Here is a 20,677-nt window from a genome sequence, read left to right on the forward strand (position 1 = left end):
TTGATGCAGTTGGTTTCCTTAAATGGTTTGAGTTAAAGTATTAGGTTTTAGTCTAGCTACAATTTTCATCTTTTTTGATCCACTTCAAATGTTGACTGTGTATGTGTGTAGACATATACATCCATCTTTCCTTATATATATATATATTTATAAAATCTCAAGGGAAAGAGAGCCAACAAACGGGAGTGTGCTATGTAATCTTCTCATAGCCACGTTAAGCAAAAGAAAGCTGGTTACTGTCAGTTAACATATTAAATAGCCTGAAAAAAATTGTATGTGTATAATTGAGCCTGTAAATCAGACACCCAACAGCTTAAAAAAAGCTGAGCACGCACCCCGTTATTTCCATCCTGCTTTTGCCTATGCCATGATAAACATGAGTTTGTGACAAGGATGATAGATATATATATATATAGATATATATATAGATATATATATATAGATGTGTACACACACATCTATTTATAAAGTGTATGTGTGTGAATATATACATTTAAAATTTGAAACTTAACTGAATGCAGTTTACTTTTGAAGCATGAATAAGCTCACAGGAGTCCCAATAATTTGTATCAACATACAATTTATTTCCAGTTATGGAGGCTTTTAATTTGCGCGTTTACATCAAACATCATAAGAGACACTGACAGACCAGTAAAGAATTAGGTATACACAAAGGAAACCTTTATTACCACTCACATGGAAATTACTACAAATTGAGCATGTTGAATGATGGATCTATTGTGGATATGAGTTAAGCTCAGACATCTGCATTATGAATATTCATAAAAAGACTTGCACAAGATGTTTCTGCAAATAAAAACGCAGCAGCCAAATTTAAACAAATCGGGGCGTTACACAGGAGCAATCAGGAGAATACTGGAAACAGCCAAGCACTCTGCACCGCAACACGCCACCTTAACAGCTAACCAGCAAAACTCAACTGCTACGCAACTGCGCCTAGTGCATAGAAAATACACAAGAGAGAACATTAGAGACATGTGGCTGTGAAGTTTGCCCATTTAAACCATAACACAAGACCTGCTCTGTTGGCAATAATGATGTCATGGTTTTACATTGTAAGATTCTTAAAGAGGCCAATTTACAGTCTTTACCCAGTCCTTTTAAGTCAAAATAAGGAGAAAAAGCACAACATCCAAAACTGTCCATTAATAATTGTTTATTAAGAACAAAAAAACTAATTAAAATGAACTTACGTTAAAGTCTGTGAGGTTCAATAACATGAAGTAGGGAAGGGGAAAACAAATAAGCAAACTACCAAAATGAAGAGAAATGATTTCACCTAATATCCCCAATTAGGCATAAAGATCATTTAATATCACATGAAATGTGTTTGATACAAAAATGTGGGCAAAAGAAGAGAAACAAAATGATTTAAAAAGATGTAGACCAAATTACAATAACCTTTCGGTCTGATATATGGATAATTTGGGTATCCTCAGACGGACATCTGTTCACTGCGATCCTTGAAGATTCAACCAGTCATCATCTAGAAGAAAAGAAGAAACAAGTTAGTTTCCAAAATCAATAAAGCAGAGGAGCTTCTGCAATAATAGGCACATCGCCATAGAATGAGGCATTGGCTTATTACGCAATGCTCAACTTTGGTCATTTATACAGAACAAACAGGCACTCTTTCCACTTCTTAAAGGAGAAGCTAGCCATTTTTACATTAAATCTATGGACCGGATTTATTCTGCAGGAAACCTCATTGTGTACCTGATGTTTGTTCTGCAAGAAACCTCAAGGGAAAGAGAGCCAACAAACCTGAGGGTGCAATGTCATCTTCTCATAGCCACTTTAAGCGTCAGAAAGCTGAAGTTACTGCCAGTTAAAATATTAAATAGCTTGAAAAAATTATGTGTATAACTGGGCCTAAAAATCAGATACTCTTCAGGCTTAAAATCAGACAGCTTAAAATAGCTCTGAGAACGCACCCCGTTATTTCCATCCTGCTTTTGCCTATGCCATGATAGACATGAGTTTGTGACAAGGATGATGAAAAGGTCTCAGTCCATTGTCCTGCAGACGTACCTCAACACCACCTCAACACTCAAATGAGACCGACCTGCTCCATAGCAACCGCCAATCAGCAGCAGGCAGCCAATGGTCGGATCACACACTAACTGCTCTCAAACTGCCCCAAACTCCTCTTTTGCAAACAGGAATCAGCAGCTTGGAGGAAAGAATTCCACATTTAGATAAAATCAATTGATTTTGGCTGGTACACGTTTCAAAACAAACAAATACTTACGATATCATACCCACGTCAGCTCCCAATCAAATATCCAGTTTGAGGTTTAGGATGTGCATTAAAAATAAACCTTTAAAAATGTCATGCAATGTCAGAGATACTAGACGGGTGCTGTGAAAAACAGCTCCGACAGACTAATCTTAGATAAAACCTGACACCTCCATTAGGAGAATGTATGTACCGATCGATCACTTCTGCAGATGACTGGAATAACTTGATTCAAGAGGGAAGCAGAGGGGGCAAACAGTAAAAGCAACTATTATAAAGTTACTAAATTGCATGCATGCATGCCTTCATTTCATTTCTGGCATGAGTTACAAGAGGGTCAATAAGCAGATCTGCTCAAATCATGGTAATACAATATTTAACAGCACTTTTTTTCTTGGATAACCGTGTATATCACCCACCCACCCACTTGCAATAAATAGGATTTAAACTTTCATTTAAAGCACTAGGTTTGCTTACATTTCACGATTCAACAGCAGCGTCATCAGTAGCCTCTGGAGACTTGGGTCTGCTTCTTGATCTGGACCTGGATTTGGATCCTTTGTTCGATCTGGGGGTGCGGCTCCTGGAGTGAGATTTGGACTTGGACCTTGAGCGGGACCTGGAAGGTGATTTTGACTTGCTTCTGCGAGGGGTGCGGGTTTTGGAGCGGGATCGGGATCGAGACCGGGAACGAGAGTAAGACCGGGATCTGGATCGGCTGTAGCGGGACCTGCTTCGGGAACGAGACCGGCTCCTGCTCCTGGATCTGGACCTGCTGTGCTTCCTGCGCCGAGGACTACGGCTAAAAAGCAAAAATCACAATGAGCAATTTTAGTACACACAAAGAACTGCCAATATGATGTTAAAATATGATACTCTGAATTATTTAACTGCTTATACAAAATAATTTGCATAGTATGCATGTAATCAAAACTACCATGTTTTCCAGCAAAATTAGTGATTTAACTATTCAAAAATCACAACTATGTAAAGTTTGAATCATTTTGAATGAGTCAGGTGTTCTGAACCGTTAGCTCCCGGTTTAATTTTATTATTATAAATAAAACATTTCTTTAATTACTACACGTGACAGTGGAATTTTCCACATTTTTAACAATTGCTGTGAATTTATTTTAAAAAAAGAAGTTTAATACACCAGGAGAGTTTTGAACAGCTGCAGTTGATTCACTGAAAACATCCGACTCCAAAGAACCATTCGTTCAAGAATTACAACGGTTCACAAAGTTGAGCAATCGTTTGAATCTACGTAGTAATTACGACGCGAAACTTACATGTTAAATACAGATCAAGCAAATAAAAATGGCAAAATAAACTTAATTAGTATTGAGCCCAACAATGATTATAACACGTGTAGTTTATATTAGCACTAGGCCGCGTTAGAGTCCTTATTTTAGCGGTAAAATAATAGAAACTCGTTAATGGAGTGATAAAAATACACATACCGTAATAAAATGACATGTAACGTTAATTTATTTACAAACGTTTAGGCCTTACCTTCGACTTCTCCGTCCATATCCCCCGTATCTCCTCGGCGGGGCTCCGCGGCGGCTGTAGTGCGCGTCTGGCGGGCGCCCATATCGCGCCATCTGCACGCGCAGCTCGCGCCCGTCCAGCAATGCGCCGTCCATGGCATCCATCGCGTCCTCCGCGTCCCGCTTATCATGGAAACGGACAAAGGCGAATCCGCGGCTCTCTTTTGTGTACCGGTCTCTTGGGATGTAGACGTCTCCGACTCGGCCGTATTTCTCGAAAACCCGCCGCAGCGTTTCAGGAGACGTGCGGTATGTCAGATTGTCGACTTTTAAAGATGTCATGCCCTCGACGTCGGGCGGTGGTCTGCCGTAGCTCATCTTGAATCCCTAACTCTACAGCAGTCTGTTATGGAAGAAATAAAACGGTTACCAGCGAGATTTACAAAGAAATTAGCGAACCATTCGAGAGAGTGGAGACAAACACGCCGAGTAGATAACACTCTAAAATGGCGGTAACCGGATTTCCGCGGTTGGTGGAGCTTGGCTTTTATTTCCTTTGAATGGCGTGAAAACACCGCCACCTCTGGCGCTTGACTGCCACTACACGTTACCTGCTCCCAAACTCCTCCCTGTCTTCTGAAGAGAGCAAATGTAGCAGAGAACAAAAGAGGGAACAAGATTATCATCATCATCACCATATATATAACAGGGGTGTCCAAACTTTTTCTTATGAAGGGCCAAAAACCAAACTTGATTGAGGCTAGTGGGCCGAAGGTAAACCATCTGTAATTTCCCAATTTATTTAATAATATTTAAAAAAACCAGAACACATTGCTTTATATTAACTAATACAGCATAATTTTTTTACACTTCATAATAAATGTATTACAGTAGTTAAAAAAACAATCTAATTTATATCAGAATGGAGTTACACTACACTACACCCAACAGTCAACTTTATCAAATGAAATGAGTGTGGTTAACTCAAAATTTACTGAAAGTTAATTCTACTGATTTGAAGAGTTTTGAACTCAGTGTTGAAGGTAATGAGTTGATTAAATACCTCATTGCTTAAATGAAGTTCACACTACTCATATAGATTAGTTTTTTTTTTAACTCAAATGGTTTATAGCAATTAGTTTCGTCAAACAATTTGAGTTGACTTAACTTATTGGGTTTTACAGTACTTATTTGGTTTGAGTTCTCTTCATTTATTGGGTTTTACTGTGCTCAAATTGCTTCTTTTGCGCAAATGGATTAGGTTCACAGTACTTATTAGGATTAGTCTTTTTTTTACCTAAATGGTTTGTTACAATCGGTTTCCTCAAATGGTTTCAGTTACCTTAACTTTTTAGGTTTTACAGTGTACTTTTTGCCTTGATTTGCTCACTAATGTCTTCCCCAATCCTCTATCTTTCGAGTGACATTGTTTAAGTTTTTTAAAATCTAATTCAGTTACAACATTTTTTAAACATTTCATTTCAGTTTGTAGTTAGAAATTAGTTTGTATAGATCTCTGTTAAAGGCATTCGCCTCAACCGTCTCCATCCATCTCAATCTCTTCTCAGATGGGATGGTGGGTCAAATCAAGGTTACCATGGGCCAACTTTGGCCCGCGGGCCCTACTTTGGGCATCCCTGGCCTATGCAAGTAAAATTGAATGTATTTACATAACTGAATCCATATTTCTAAATTGAGAAATCTTCTAGCAAATTTTTCTGTTAATTCATGAAATTTTCAGATGCGGTTAAAGAAACTAAGCTTGATTGCTTGATTGTATTTAGAGGAAACCCAACATCAGTTGATGAGATTCTTCCAAATATGTAAAGCATTTGAGAGCTCAGAAAAGCACTAAAATGGAATATCAATAATAATAATAATAATAATAATAATCATCATCATAATAATAATCATTATTGTTATTATTGTTGCTGAAATAAGTATTATAACTTAAAGTAATAAATTTGCAAATATGTTTATTCATAATTAGTTTGTAAATGCATAAATAAATAATTAAACCGTTCTGTACTAAAAATGTATTTGACACAGCATTTACAATATTGAAAATATAAATTAACAAATAAAACAATATACAGATGCACAGCTGCTAAATATTTTTTACTGTTTTAATGTAATTTGAGCTGATTGTAGTGTACTTTGTAATGGGTTCTGAATAAAAATGTATTTAAAACTAAGAAATTGAAATGTAAAATCAACTTTAAAATTGTACTTTGGTCGCATATGGCTTAAATGGTCTTTACATAAAAAGTTACACAGTCAATATTATAAATACTAAATATATTGTTTATATTTGACATTTTGCTGGATCGTAACACTTTTATCTAGCCAATTATAATTATTTCCCTTGGTGCATATCTTCCTTTCTGCAACTTGTATGCGAAATGCATTTCACAGCGTGACATTCAACCTACTAAATAATATAAAAATAATACATTTAAAATCGAACAGAGCTCACTGACATTTGTAGACTATTCATTTAACACCAGTCATCCTATATCACCTTTACTGCACTGCAGTGAATCACTTCCAAAATTCGGCGAAGGTCACGTTTGTCGAGGCAGGATGTGTTTGTACTGCGCAAAACCTCAAGTCTGGATTTAAGCCTGACGTCAGGGGTGGCCAATAGCGCTTCTGAGGACAGATATTACACAGCACTCATCATTGAGCAGCAGGACGTGCTTTTCTAGTCAGACAAAATGATCACGTCCAGCAGGGGGCGCTTGGAGGATCAGAACATTTACCTAAATATTTCATTTTACTATATTCATAACAGGACATTTTTGTTTTATTGGAGACAAGTTTGTATACTTAAACATAGAGTCTTTTAAATGTATTCATTACAAAGACTAGCTATCTCTACACTTAAAACCTCAAAAAATAAGGTATGCTTACTCAAACCGTTCGAGAAAACCGATTGAAACAAACCCTTTAAGTTCAAAAACTAATCTATGTGAGTACTGTGAACTTTCTCCATTTAAGCTGAAGTAATGAGGTGTTTAATTAACACTGCTCCAACACTGAGTTCAAAATGCTTTTCAAATGAGTAATAAACTTTCAGTCAATTTTTAGTTAATACACTCATTTCATTTGATAAAGTTGACTATTGGGTTTTATAGTGTAGAAGACTAATGCTAGCAACAACAACAGTTGTGGGTTCGATTCTCAAGGAATGTCTGAATTTATAAAACTGTACGTTTTTAATTAAATGCATTGTGAAAATACCAAAAGTGTAAAATGTAAGACCGTGTCCAGCCTAAAAGGTTTAGCAAAACATTATTCATAAATTTTATAACCGTCTGTTGTGCACAGTTTAGTTCTTTTTTAATTATGTTAAAACATGTGTATCTAACAACTACGTCAGCTTGTTTTAATATATTGTATAAAATATGTTGCTAAGAAATTACTAATTATGATATATTTTTGATGGGGAAAGTATTTTTTTTTCTCCTGTGCCATTAAAGAAAATGCTTTTAGCCGCCCCTATATAAGTCTGAAATTTTCTTCTTCATGGTCGTAAAAAGGTCTTTCAAAATCTTGACTTGGCGAAACCTGCAGAAATCCTGGAAATATGTTCAAAAATGTGCATTTCTGTAATGAACTGTTCTTGCTTTTTTGTGTAATGCAACAATACTGTTTATGAATTTGGTGTAATATTTTTCAAATGTAAAAGTAAAGCTCTATATATGTATGATGAAAAAACCCTATATCATGATATAGACCCTATATCATATTGTGTCCTGTTATGCATTTAAGTAGGTAATTATAATCATAGAACTAAAACTGTTTGTTATTCTTTATTAAACTATAATGTTGATTAAATAAAATAAACGTCAACCAGTATCAAGCCAAATTCACAAATGAAATAATGTATCAAATAATAATGTGTTTTAACTAGTTGCCAATCAAATATTCGTCATTTGCATTTCAATTACACTGGATTATTTTAGTAAATAAATATATTTGTAAATGTAAACAATTTAAAACAAATAAAAGCATAAAATTATTAAAATTTGGACTATAAGTTAATCGTTGCTATAATCAGAGATATTTCAGAATCAGCAAGAGCTTTATTGCCAGCCAGGTATGTTTACACATACGGGATTTGTTTCCATGTCAGAAGCTTCTACAGTGCAACAGAATGACAGAGAGAGCACAAAAAAAACAAAAAAAAAAAACAAGATGAATATAAATAAATATATAAATTAATAAAAATAGAAGTATAGTGAATGCAAATATACAAATTGACATATAATTTAATATACAAATTTCGTTTACTATAAAACCTGCAAAAACAACACATAAATAAATAAATACACAAATATATAAATAAATAGTAAATAAATTATTGCATAAATAAAACAATAAATAAGCAAATGAATAAATTCCTGCAGAAAATATATATTACCAGTGCAGGCAGGTAAATAATTAAACAAATTACAAAAATGTTGGGGGAATACGAAAATGCTAAACTGAAAGTTAATTTTCTCCCCTTTTTTAAACATTTATTATTCGTCAAAGTAGTTGCATATTTACTTAACCTCAGCACAACATGCTAATAAGTGTCTGTCAGAGAAGGCGGTCTTTATGCCATCATTGGTTGATCGTTAAAAGCATTTAGCATTAGATTTTTTGACTAGCTTCTGATTGATAGACACCCTCTCATTAGCACGTTGGCCTGATGTTTGGTAAATACGCTATTAAGTTCAAGAATAAAAAAAAAGTATGAAAAGGGGAAAAGATTAACTTTCAGTTTAGCATTTTCTTATTCACCCAACATGTATGTTATTTATTATTTACCTGCCCGCACTATAACTTATTTATTAATGCAAGAATTTGTGGATTTTTATGTACATTTATTTATTTATTTACATGTTTATTTATTTATTGTTTTATTTATGCAGAAATTCGTGGATATATTTTCTCCTTTATTTATTTATTTGCGTATTTATTTATTGTTTTTGCAGATCTTCCTTCAAAGTATACTAGCCAACATAACACTATGCAATTTCCGTCATGTAAAATGTACATTTGTTTGGTGTGAAATAACATTTCTCTAGATGAAAACAAAATTAAATAAAATCCTTGGACCCGCCCATCTAGGATATCTGGTTCACGCGCACCGCCGTTCTACCCTCTGCTTCAGTTTCTACATCACCGACACGCATCTGCATCCCATCGCTCAAGCGCTCGGAGAACAGAGGATACAGGGATGAGGATGATAAACATGCCGAGAAACTGTGTCATATAGAGAGCGTCTTACTCCCAATTTTTTTTTACCTGGCCCAGAATGCCAAGCACGGAGACAGAGACAGCCTTAAAACAGGGCTATGCAGTCTGATGGACGCAAAAATCAGCTTGAGGCTGCAGACAAAACAACGAGGGACTCAGTGCGGAGCTTACAGGGCATTAAGAGCACCAACTAATCCTGTGCATGGCCAAAAATACAAAAGCGAAGAGCAAAAAACGGCCTTTCGCCTGAAGAAGGAGATGTTCGGACTAAAAAAGACGCAACAGCTGTAGTATCGCAATCGTTTATTGTTATTTTAATTTGTGTCTTTCTGAAATGGGAGCTTTGACAAGCCGTCAGAATGCAGGAGTGGAGGAGGTCGATATACCGTCTAATTCTGTTTACAGATACCCACCCAAATCTGGTGAGAATATATATTGTTATATATTTTATATTCTGTCATTATATTATATATAGGCCTAGTATTAAATTATTCTATTGAAAGTCATTATTACTGTTTTATTTGACTTTATATAACTAAACAGCATTGTAATATTAATCTTCTATTAAAATATATATATTTATTGTATTATATTATTTTAGACCCAGCTTTTATATTAACAATAGTAGGCCTACAAATTGATGTGCAGTCTACATTAAATTCACTTCTTTAGATGATGTTTTTAAATTTCAATATATTTTATTATTATATTATAAATTATAACAGCAATATATATGTGTATAAAATAACTGTCAAGTGTACTAAAAAAACACAAGCCTGTTCAGATTTTACACTGTTTTTGATTGGCAGTTGCAATAAATTGCATCTAGAATTTAAATTAACACACAATAGCTTTTTCTACTATATTTTATATTATATTATATTATATTATATTATATTATATTATATTATATTATATTCTTTTATTTTATTTTATTTTATTTTATTTTATTTTATTTTATTTTATATTGTATTATATTATATCATTCATTAATTTTCCTTTAGCTTAGTCCCTTTATTCATCAGGGGTTGCCACAGCGGAAGAACCGCCAAAGTATCCAGCATATGTTTTACACAGCGGTTGCCCCTTCCAGCTGCAACCCAGTACTGGGAAACATCCATACACACTCATCCACACACATACACTATGGCTAATTTAGTTTATTTAATTTGCATGTCTTTGGACTGTGGGGGAAACCGGAGCACCTGGAGCAAACCCACGCCAACACAGGGTCAGGGAGAACATGCAAACTCCACACAGAAATGCCTACTGACCCAGCCACTTGAAACTTGAAACATCAACCTTCTTGCTGTGAGGCGATTGTGCTACCCTCTGCACCACCGTGCTACCCCTACTGGCTGGGTCAGTTGGCTTTTCAGTGTGGAGTTTGCATGTTCTCCCCCGTGTTTGCGTGGGTTTCCATACAATGTTTCCTCCATGTCCAAAGACGTGGTATGGGTGATTTGAAAAAACTAAATTAGCCATATAGTATGTGTGTGAACGAAAGTGTATGAATGTTTCCTAGTGCAGGGTTGCAGCTGGAAGGGCATCCGGTGCGTAAAACATGCTGGATTAGTTGATTGTTCATTCCACTGTGGTGACCCCTGATTAATAAAGGGACTAAGCCGAAAATAAAATAAATGAATTTTATATTATACACAGGGCGTCACGGTGGCACAATGGGTAGCACGATCACAAGAAGGTAACTGGTTCGAGCCCCGGCTGGGTCAGATGGCATTTCTATGTGGAGTTTGCTTGTTCTCCTGTGTTCGTGTGGGTTTCCTCTGGGGGCTCCGTTTCCCCCACCGTCTAAAGACCTATAATTGCATTAGCTAAATTGGTCGTAGTGTATGAAGTGTGAATGGGTGTTTCATAGTGTTGGGTTGTGTCTGGAAGGGCATCCGCTGTGTAAAACATATGCTGGATAAGTTGGTGGTTCATTCCGCTGTGGCGATCCCAGAGTAATAAAGGAACTAAGTTGAACATAAATATGTAATACGTAAAATGTAATTCGATTAGAGCTATAATTAGAGCTAAACAAAACTGTTAGGCCCAATAGGGAAGGCCAAATTTGAAAAATGTTATATAATTGGCAGCTAGGGTAAATTTAACTTTAGGATTTAAATAAGGAACTTTACTTATTTACTGCAATAGTATGTCTCTTATGTCTTAAAATATCATTTTTCTTACTTCTTCTAATATTGCATAATTATAATATATCAGTCTCAGCAGAGAAAACCCAAACTTTTTCAGATTCTTTAAATATTGAGAAAATGGTATAAAAATGACCAGTCATGATAAAACTGGCTTCAGAATTGAGATGAATATTTTTCTCACTACTTGCATGTGAAATCCCCAGGGGTGCCTCTGTTCATTTGAACACCAGAGCCTCCACCCACTGTTTCTTGGTCAGCAAGTCTGTGAGTAGCTCAGCAAGCCCACAGATGCTGTCTTTATATTGATACAAGTCTCAGCATTCCCAGCGGTGCTGTGTCCACTGAAATACACCACAAAATTACAGCACGCGGGACGTCTTGCATGAATTTGTGCTCAGCATAAACTGAATCTGAAATGAGAGTGTACAGTAGGTAAAATCTGTTTCTTCTTTCTGGTTAACACAAATAGAAAAAGTGTTTTCCTTACTCTGGCAGTCAGTGGCTGCTAATTTCTAATATTTAAAAAAAAAAATCTTGGTTTGTGTTCAACCAAAAACAAAAAGTAACTCAGAAATGCTTAAAGGCCCATAAAGTGCTTTGAAATGGGCATTTTTTATTCAATCTTTGACATAATAAGCTTAACTGAAACATGACGAAAGGGTGGGACATAGAGTTGCACCTCCCCTTTAAAAAATAGCCAATAGCATTTTGTTTTATCACAGCTCTGCTAGTAAGAGTGGTTGAGCTCAACACATCAAATGAGACGCAAATGAGATGCGTCTTGTAGGGGGCGTGGCATGTCAGAGAGCATTTGATTGGTCAAGATTGAGAAACTGAAGTATGAGGTGATGTGAGGAAAATGGCTGTTCACCTTTAATGGACAGTAGAAAACATTGAGAGGAAGGTGTGGGGAGCAAAGAGAGGGGAAGGACTGGTATAGAACCTCGAGGCAGGAATCAAACTGGAAGAAAGAGTGTATGTGTCGACACACTAACCACTACACCATTGGCGCTGACATGCAAAAACACACTGTTAAGGGCACGCCAAACCAACAGACGGAGATGATGACATTTTTATGCTGGGTTCACACCAAACAAGGAATTAAGAATTTTCGCAGGTAAATTGCATACAAGTCAATACAAATAAGAAAAGAGAAGCGGATTACTGTCCAACGGTGAGAACAACACAGAATTCACAATGCGTTTGACGCAAACATGGAATTTGCCTCATTCGCATCTCTCCTAATTGTTGTAAACACAGTCCTATTGGCCAATCAGAATGCACAAAACAGCGTGCATACTGACATCATGAGACAAAAAATCTGGTTGTAGTGTCCACATAATAATAATAATAATAATTCCTTACATTTATATAGCGCTTTTCTGGGCACTCAAAGTGCTTTACACACAATGGGGGGAATCTTCTCATCCACCACCAGTGTGCAGCATCCACCTGGATGACGCAACGGCAGCCATTTTGCGCCAGACCGCACACCACACACCAGCTGATTGGTGGAGAGGAGACAGAGTGATGAAGCCAATTATGATATGGGGAGGGTTAGGAGGCCATGATGGAAAGAGGCCAGTGGGCAGATTTGGCCAGGATTGCCAGGATTTTTTTAGCTGTGGCGGCAGGCCTTTTACACAGATCTACCAACTACCTATGGTGTTATTTCAATGACAAATGTCATGAGAGCAGTATTACAAGTCAAGATCGCAATTATGTAATACGACCATGCGAATCTCTTCACATGTGAGCCGATTTCTGTTTGTGCCCAAAACTTCATACGCCTCCTCAAATATACGCTGCTCAAGTGTGATTTAGTGCGTTTATGTAACGAGTATGTCTCCAACATTCATTAAATTTGCTAGGAATATTTATGAATGTCTCCACTACAATTGACATACAGAGTGGCATTAATGCAGCCTGAAGTAAAGTGAAATGGCTATAAACTCCAGCAAGATAAAGTCATTGTATGCAGAGGCATAGATTTTTATCCATAAAGTATAATTATGTAAACTGTGCTCATCTTAACTGAAAGCTACGTCGTAATAGCTAACCTCACGCATCACGCACCTGTCAGTCAGTCAGTCAGCACGTCACTTTAAAGGGTTAAACAAATAACACACAGCACTACTACGATAACAGAAAAGTTTGCTCTGTTATAATTCATTTACTTTTCAATACGTTTTGGTGCGATTATTAACTGCTATTTAAAAAACAATGAATGAATGTTTTGAATGAGAAGCTGTAATGTAGCCATGGTGGAATTAATTTTGGTGTGGCACCCGACCATGGAAGAATGAATATAGCGAAAACCATGCAATACCCAGAGATTTGGAAATTCTTTACCACCTGATACTCTGTTTTTCTGTAAACAAACATAAAACTGTATAGAAAAAAGTGCAGTTTTGAAAATATCTGTTCGCGTGGACAGGACCTTAGGTGGAAGTGACAAGTGACATCTTCTAAACGCAAATTTGTCACTGTTTTGGAACACACTAGCTTATAGATATCCTTAAACCTAACATATTGATACTAGCATCTAAAAAACTTCATTTTAATTTCACTGGACCTTTAAAACACTCACGAGTGAGTAAATAGTGGGTAACATTTCCTTTTTCTTTAGTATACTATTTTCAGGTAGCATCTACTTGTTTGTTTATAAAATGCGGCACTCACAAAGCTGGTTTTACAATGACAGACAGATGAGAAGATGAATTAACCACAAGTAACCAGACACTCTATATGTGCAGCTTGGGACTTGTGCCTGATTCGTGCTGCCTCCTGCTCCAGTTTCAGACTTGTTCATTTATCCTTGCCTATATCCTCTGTCTGCCCTTGAGCTTGTCTTTCTTGAATCCATTGGTTTTTATGTCTACGATATCCATCTTCCTTTCTGAGACTTTCAGTCGTCTTGGGTACAAACATCACTCTTAAAGAATAGTTAACCCTAAGTTGAGAATTTACTTACTGTATCATTTAGGACCAATCTCAATTCTATTTTTCCTACCGCCTTGGTTTCGATTGTGGTCCTGAAAAATCTTCGTTTGAAGGGTTGTATACCCCTTGGCCTTAGCCCTACGTCTCTAAGCTAAAGAGAATTCTCACACCGCTACCCCTTCACAAGCATGCACAAAACGAGGGGTAGGGGGAGGGGCTAAGGGATAGAATTGGGATTGGGCCTTACTCAACCTCCAGTGGTTCTAGATCCTTATTTTTATTTTTTTTTCTATTGAACACAAGAGAATATAGTTTGAAGAGTGTTAGTTACCTTGTATTGAATTCTATAGCAGTAAATAAATTAGGAAAAATTTCTGTGGGAGTCAACCCAGCAGCCACACAATGTCATAAGATGTTAATATTAGGTTAGATTTAGGTTGTGACATTAGGTGATCCAAATTCAATGTGCCAGTATCTAAGCATAACGTTATTTTGAAGTAATGACATCAAATGAACGTTGATATTTGGTTGATTTTAGGTTGTGTTGGAAAATGATCAAAACAACATCAACATCAATATGACATTGGCTTAAGATATCAAATACCTGAAATGACCTACCTGACATTTATTTGTCAGGTAAGGCAACCAAAATTCAACTTCTGATAGATGTCATAGTATGAATGTCCATACAATGTCAAGCTGTAACATTATTAGAAATTGATATTTGACATTTCATTTCCATTGAGATTTTCATTTCCATACAAAATGAAGCGTCCCGCGATATTGTGGTACAACATCAATTTGACATTATGGACAAATGGACACTGGTTTCCAACATTCCTCTAACTATCTCAATTTGTGTTCAACAGATAAAAGAAGTATGAATACCTTAATAAAGACTAAATACAGTCTGATTTCATTAGGAAAAGGATATGCAGACAATTACTAAACATTTTATTTTTTGAATGTGCAGTTTTTCATTTATTCATTCATTTTCCTTCGGCTTAGTCCCTTTATTCATCAGGGGTTGCCATAGCAGCATGAACCATAACTATTCCAGCATATGTTTTATGCAGCTGATGCCATTCCAGCTGCAACCCAGTGCTGGGAAACACCCATACACACATACAACCAATTTAGTTTTTAATTCAATTCAAAATGTTAAAACTCCACACAGAATTGCAAACTGGTCCAGCCAGGACACAAACCTGTGACCTTCTAGCTTTGAGGAAAAAGTTCTAACTACTAAGCCACCATGCCTGCATTCTTTTCTACAGCAATTTGCAATTTAATTAATTACAGCCCAATCAAGCAAATGCACAAAATAAGTTTTTTTAGAAACTCAAATTCTGGGTGACAAATCTACATTGATTTCTTGATTATCACTAACATTTGATCGCTTTTTGCTTTTCAGGAAGTTATTTCGCTAGCCATTTTATAATGGGAGGAGAGAAGTTTGATTCGACTCATCCTGAAGGCTACCTCTTTGGTGAAAACACAGACCTCAACTTCCTAGGCAACAGACCAGTAGTGGTAAGATTGCAGTTCAATTCCTGTTATTAGATCCAGACATATTACTCTTTATTATAGAAGATTGTGAAATCTTTGTTTTTTTATTGTTTATATTGGTCTCACTTTGTGTGAGAAAACACTTGATCTAACATTTACTACATGTCTCGTTTTGTAAACTGTGACCGAAATGACTCATGCCACATAATTTCTTACATTACATATAATCCACAGATATTTAGAAAAAAATATATGTAAAATTTTAATAACCGTTCAAAAATATGCTGCTCACAATAACAAATTTACAAAAAAAATAAATTATTTTTAAATATTACTAAATATTATAATAAAAAGTATATACATTTTATAACTAACATAAATTCAGGCATTTAATATAAAAATTACATTAAAGAAATAACAGAAACACATTCATTCATTCATTCATTCATTTTCCTTCGGCTTACTCACTTTATTCATCAGGGGTCACCACAGCGGAATGAACCGCCAACTTATCCAACATATCTTTTACACAGCGGATGCCCTTCCAGCTGCAACCCATCTCTGGGAAACATCCATACACACTCATCCACACACATACACTATGGGCAATTTAGCTTACCCAATTCACCATGTTTTTGGAATTTGTGGGGAAAACCGGAACATTCTTTTTGAATCACCCTGTATAAATAAAGAAATTTGTCATCATCATTTTCAGTCTTTGAGCTGATATGATGCTTGCTTTAACAGGGTTTTCATTTAATTTTTAAAATATAATTCTGTTCATCTTTTATTTATGATCAGTTATTGTTCTCAACATTTTAAATAATATGATATGAATGTAAATTGTTTAGGTTATATTACACAAATGAATATTGATTAATGTAATTACATGCATAGACATTTTAAAACACAATTGGATATTTTCCTCATATCTTTAAACTCTGCAATATTTGTGTTAACTGAATACACTGTAAAACCCAATGAATTTAGGCAACTCAAACCAGTTGAGGAAATCGATTGCTACAAACAATTTGAGTTAAAAAATTTATCTTCTGTGAACTTAATCCATTTAGGTTGTAGTGATTATGTATTTAATTAACTCATTGCCTTTAACACTGAGTTTCAGTAAATTTTGAGTTAACTACACTCATTTCATTTGAAACAGTTCACTATTGGGTTTTACAGTGTATAAATTCCTATTGATGGAAAAAAATTATTTCAACTAGCTGGCTTATTGTTTCCAAATGTGATTCTGACCCAGTTGCACAGGTAATTGTACAGCTGTCTTTCTGCATATTGCTTTATGTCCCCCGAGCTTCTTCCTGATATTTGTGTGCTTTTATGAAGGCTCCTTTATTTACTCTGTGTGCATTAGCTGCTCAACTCGTCTGTAAGCAGACAGGCTAGTGATGCTGTGGATTTAAGCGACGGCTTACCACAAGTAATACAGAGAGCCACATTCAGCCTGAAGGGGGGAAGGGGAGGCATCAGGCTCACCCAGTGTTGACCCACACACGCTTGATGCCTCTCGCTGGCACGTGGGCATTGCATTTGTCCAGAGAAAACACACACATATACACATGAGGCATCGGCCTAACAGCTTGTTTGGAGATCAGTGTGCATCACCTTGGCCTTGTTTCCAGATTATATTTGTATCAGTTATTTAAGCTGACAACACAGGACAAAGTGCTTTTCCCTACATAATAATAAATCATTTAAATGCATATTTCAACAAAGTTTTTCATTTTTATTTCACTTATGCAGGGACCACATATAAAAATAATAGATATTTAAATAATGGGTATTTGTATACTTCTTTTAATAATCACTTAAAATTTATAGATGTTTTAGTTGTCAAATGCATCATGGGGATTTTTATTTTGGCTTGGGCTTACCTAGCAGGCACCGGACATTACACAGACGTAATATTGACTTTGAAGTCCAGCATCAGACGAACTTTGAATTTTGGTTGTTTATGAAAATCGAGATGACATCAAGATGAATTTTAGTTAGTTCATGACACAACATAAAATCAACCAAAGATCAACGGCTAAAGACTTTGACATTGTATGGATGTCATGGCATGATGTTAAAATTATGTTGGATTTTAGTTAGTTAATGCCACAACCCAAAACCAACCAAATATCAACACCAGATGGCATCAGCATTAGATGTCAGCTGACATCAGTATTGAACAGCAAATTGACATTAAATTTTGGTCACCTGACATTGCAATCAAAATAGAACTAAAGATCAACATCATATGACTTTGTGTGCTTGCTGGATAATTTACAAATTTAAAATACATTGGGTCAGATTTTTCTATTTTCATATATTCAAATGTTTTTTATACACCTTATAACCTCTTAAAAATACAATGTTGTTTTTTTATTATTTTATATTATCCCTTTAGAATTAAAAAAATTATCCCATGAAGTCAAATTTTATTATTTTAAATGTTTTTACTTATCTGTCACTTGTAAACAAACATATATACCTAACCTGAACTTTTCCTAATGTTGATTGGAATAAAATAATGTGCACCTTTTGTAAAGCTGCCTTAAAACAATAATTATTGTGAAAAGTGCTATACAAATAAACTTGAATTTAAAACATTAAAATTATAATAATCATTATATTCATAGTTTACAAAAAAGTATACGAAGAATGCATGTATCAATTAAGTTTGACGATTTTTAGTTAGACGGGCAAAATGACAGATTGTCTTTCACTTTTTTATCAGATGTGGGTTATAAAACAGGACAAAGTGCTTTTCCTACATTATTATTATTATCATCATCAATAAGTTAATCCTTGATTGTTTTTTGTATTGTGATTTGTAGTTTCCATACAATGCTCCTCCTCCTCATGAGCCAGTCAAGACTCTCCGCAGTCTCATCAACATACGGAAAGACACACTGCGGCTTGTGCGGTGAGTTTTTTATATCAAATATCTTTTCTACATCTTAAAAACTGTGCGATTCCCTGTACTGACGCAACAGCAAAAATAGGTTTCTTGAGTTTATGTTATAGGCAAAATGCCACACACAGAGAAAAAACAGATTGCAGAAATCGAGATTTTCAGATGTTATTGCATGGGACATGTTAAAAGGATTGCCTCTTTTTAAAATATGTAACAGGTTTTAAGGTTGCATTTTTGTATGCATGGATGAGAATGTTTTCAAAATTATATCCGCGTACATTAGTGACAATGATGCTTAAATTATGTTTAAGAGATTGGATTGTAATAATATACAGTGAATTGAGCAGTCAAAAGCAAAGTTTTGATTGTCTGATATTCGCACATGCTTAAAGACCCTGTAATCCACATGCGCATGATGTCACCGTTTTCACAACCTCATGTTTTTGTCGTTTACACAGAGGTGATAATGGTATTGTTTTCAAAAACTTTTACACTCTGAAACCCGTTTTCAAAGATTTGCATTTTCAAGCCTCCAAAGGCTGTTGACATGTAAATGAATGACCAAAACACATAAAAGGTTTTCTGTTTCTAGTTGAAAATGGTGTCATGTAAACGCCCCTATTAATTATGTTAACAGCAGTGTTTTGGAACATGCTTATCTGTTTCTACTTGTATTTAGTATAAATTGTTTAATTATTTTAGACAGTATATGGTTAGATTAACCCTTAAAGACCTAGAGGTATTTTGTGGGCACCTAATGGGCCTATATTATTATTTTTTTAAAAAGCAGTTTTATTTTTATTTTAGCAGTCAGCCTCAAGTGTCATATATCATTTTAAACAGGAGAACCTGAAGTTTCAATCTGTATCATTTAAAGGTCCAGTCTAAAATATTTTTTGGTCCAAAAACATTAACAAAAACAAAAATATTCCAGAATTTTCCAGAAACGATTTTTAAAAAAAGTGGCATTTTCTAGTTATTTCAAACAAAACCTTATGAAGTTTGTTTTTCTTTCTTTAGAAATACATGCCATGATGTTTTATACTTCCAAAATAAATTTTGTCAACATCCACAATTCCCTGAGCAAGTTATAGCAATTTATTTCAATGTTATTCCAAGGCGTTTTTTTATGGGGGAAAAAAATGCATTTATTTACTGACAACGTATTTGCTCAAAAGTTCTGGGAATGAACTAAACAGAAAAAAATGTTAAAAAATAATAGAACAGTGGAGCAAATTTCACTTTTTCCAAATAATATATTTTCAGTTACTATAAACAACACCACTTACAATGAACAAATAAAAAAATAAGAAAATAATAAATAATGTGTCAAAGTCCAAATAAACATGGTGCAAATCCTCAGTAAAAAATAGATATAAATATTTACTATACTATAAATAGTTATATAACTAAACTAGATTCAATATGGAACATCTTTAGGTTTTATGTGCCAGCATGGATATGGTTGTCTGTGGATATGGATTTGGATTTGGTTGTCTGCAATGCAGACAAACAGCTGCACCTTCATTTGCGTCTTTTGAAAACAGCAAGAGCAGCAGTTCGTCTTTGCTGTGTCACTGTTTTGTCATCTTTCTGTGCTGCTGTGCATGCAAAAGTACTTAGTATGAGAATTATTTCATGCAAAACTTTTTTTTTGCGTTTTATTTAGCCGCGCATAAATGTATGCCTATCTCTCATTCCGTGTTGTTCAAAAAGCTTGTTGGTCCAGAAACAAAAGCGAAACCTATGCTTATTGGTTGTGATATAGCGAGTTTGAACCAATCTGGGCATGGAGGAGGGTCAATGCATCAATGTATGATGTCTGGTTTGTCCTGAGACACAGTGACGAGCGTTTCTTTGTCAAATCAGCGTTGACAAATTTTGATGACGTAACCGCACTGATTCCGGAGCCTCTGAAAGTCCGCGAATGTAATGTGATACAGCACTGGAAAGCTGAGATTCTCTTCTTTATGCCAATCTTTGAATTGTATGAATCGGATCAGCGGATCAAAAGTTATTAAACATTTAAGAGCAATACTTATTTTTAGCCGCGGGCGGCTGTCTCGGTCTTTAAGGGTTAAAAGCTGTGTTATACAGGATGTTTTTTAGACACTTATTTTTATATGTATATTTTAACTACATT

General features: G+C 35.3%; 2 protein-coding genes across 14 annotated transcripts in view; one reads left to right on the forward strand and one right to left on the reverse strand.

Moving 5' to 3' along the window:
• Positions 1 to 560: 560 nt before the first annotated feature.
• srsf2a (serine and arginine rich splicing factor 2a) lies at positions 561 to 4,275 on the reverse strand. 8 transcript variants are annotated; one of them, XR_015503363.1, is made up of 5 exons: positions 3,776 to 4,267; positions 2,738 to 3,062; positions 2,087 to 2,193; positions 1,423 to 1,507; positions 561 to 957 (listed from the first exon to the last, which is right to left on the reverse strand). XR_015503363.1 is itself a non-coding variant. In XM_087274857.1 (3 exons), exons 1-2 carry the CDS (start codon positions 4,129 to 4,131, stop codon positions 2,741 to 2,743), a joined length of 678 nt encoding a protein of 225 aa, XP_087130983.1. In that variant the 5' UTR covers positions 4,132 to 4,267; the 3' UTR covers positions 561 to 2,193; positions 2,738 to 2,740.
• Positions 4,276 to 8,951: 4,676 nt separating this feature from the next.
• Positions 8,952 to 20,677, forward strand: part of rnf157 (ring finger protein 157) — a 40,713-nt gene continuing 28,987 nt past the window's right edge. For all 6 annotated transcript variants that reach the window (XM_087276551.1, XM_087276549.1, XM_087276553.1 and 3 more), the window contains exons 1-3: positions 8,952 to 9,425; positions 15,517 to 15,635; positions 18,455 to 18,543. In XM_087276551.1, the coding sequence (XP_087132677.1) occupies positions 9,338 to 9,425; positions 15,517 to 15,635; positions 18,455 to 18,543 (296 nt within the window). In that variant the 5' untranslated portion in view covers positions 8,952 to 9,337. The remainder of the gene's footprint in view (positions 9,426 to 15,516; positions 15,636 to 18,454; positions 18,544 to 20,677) is intronic.

This window comes from Danio rerio, chromosome 12, assembly GCF_052040795.2.
Source record: "Danio rerio strain M-AB ecotype USA chromosome 12, GRCz13ab, whole genome shotgun sequence".
NCBI classification, from domain to species: Eukaryota; Metazoa; Chordata; class Actinopteri; order Cypriniformes; family Danionidae; genus Danio; species Danio rerio.

Bases quoted from the DNA above. Each gene is read 5' to 3' on its own strand.
- srsf2a (XM_087274857.1), bottom strand. From the start codon at position 4,131: ATGAGCTACGGCAGACCACCGCCCGACGTCGAGGGCATGACATCTTTA. The intron at 3,063-3,775 runs GTAAGGCCTAAA...TTTGCTTTTTAG, and splicing joins TATGGACGGAGAAGTCGAAG to CCGTAGTCCTCGGCGCAGGA.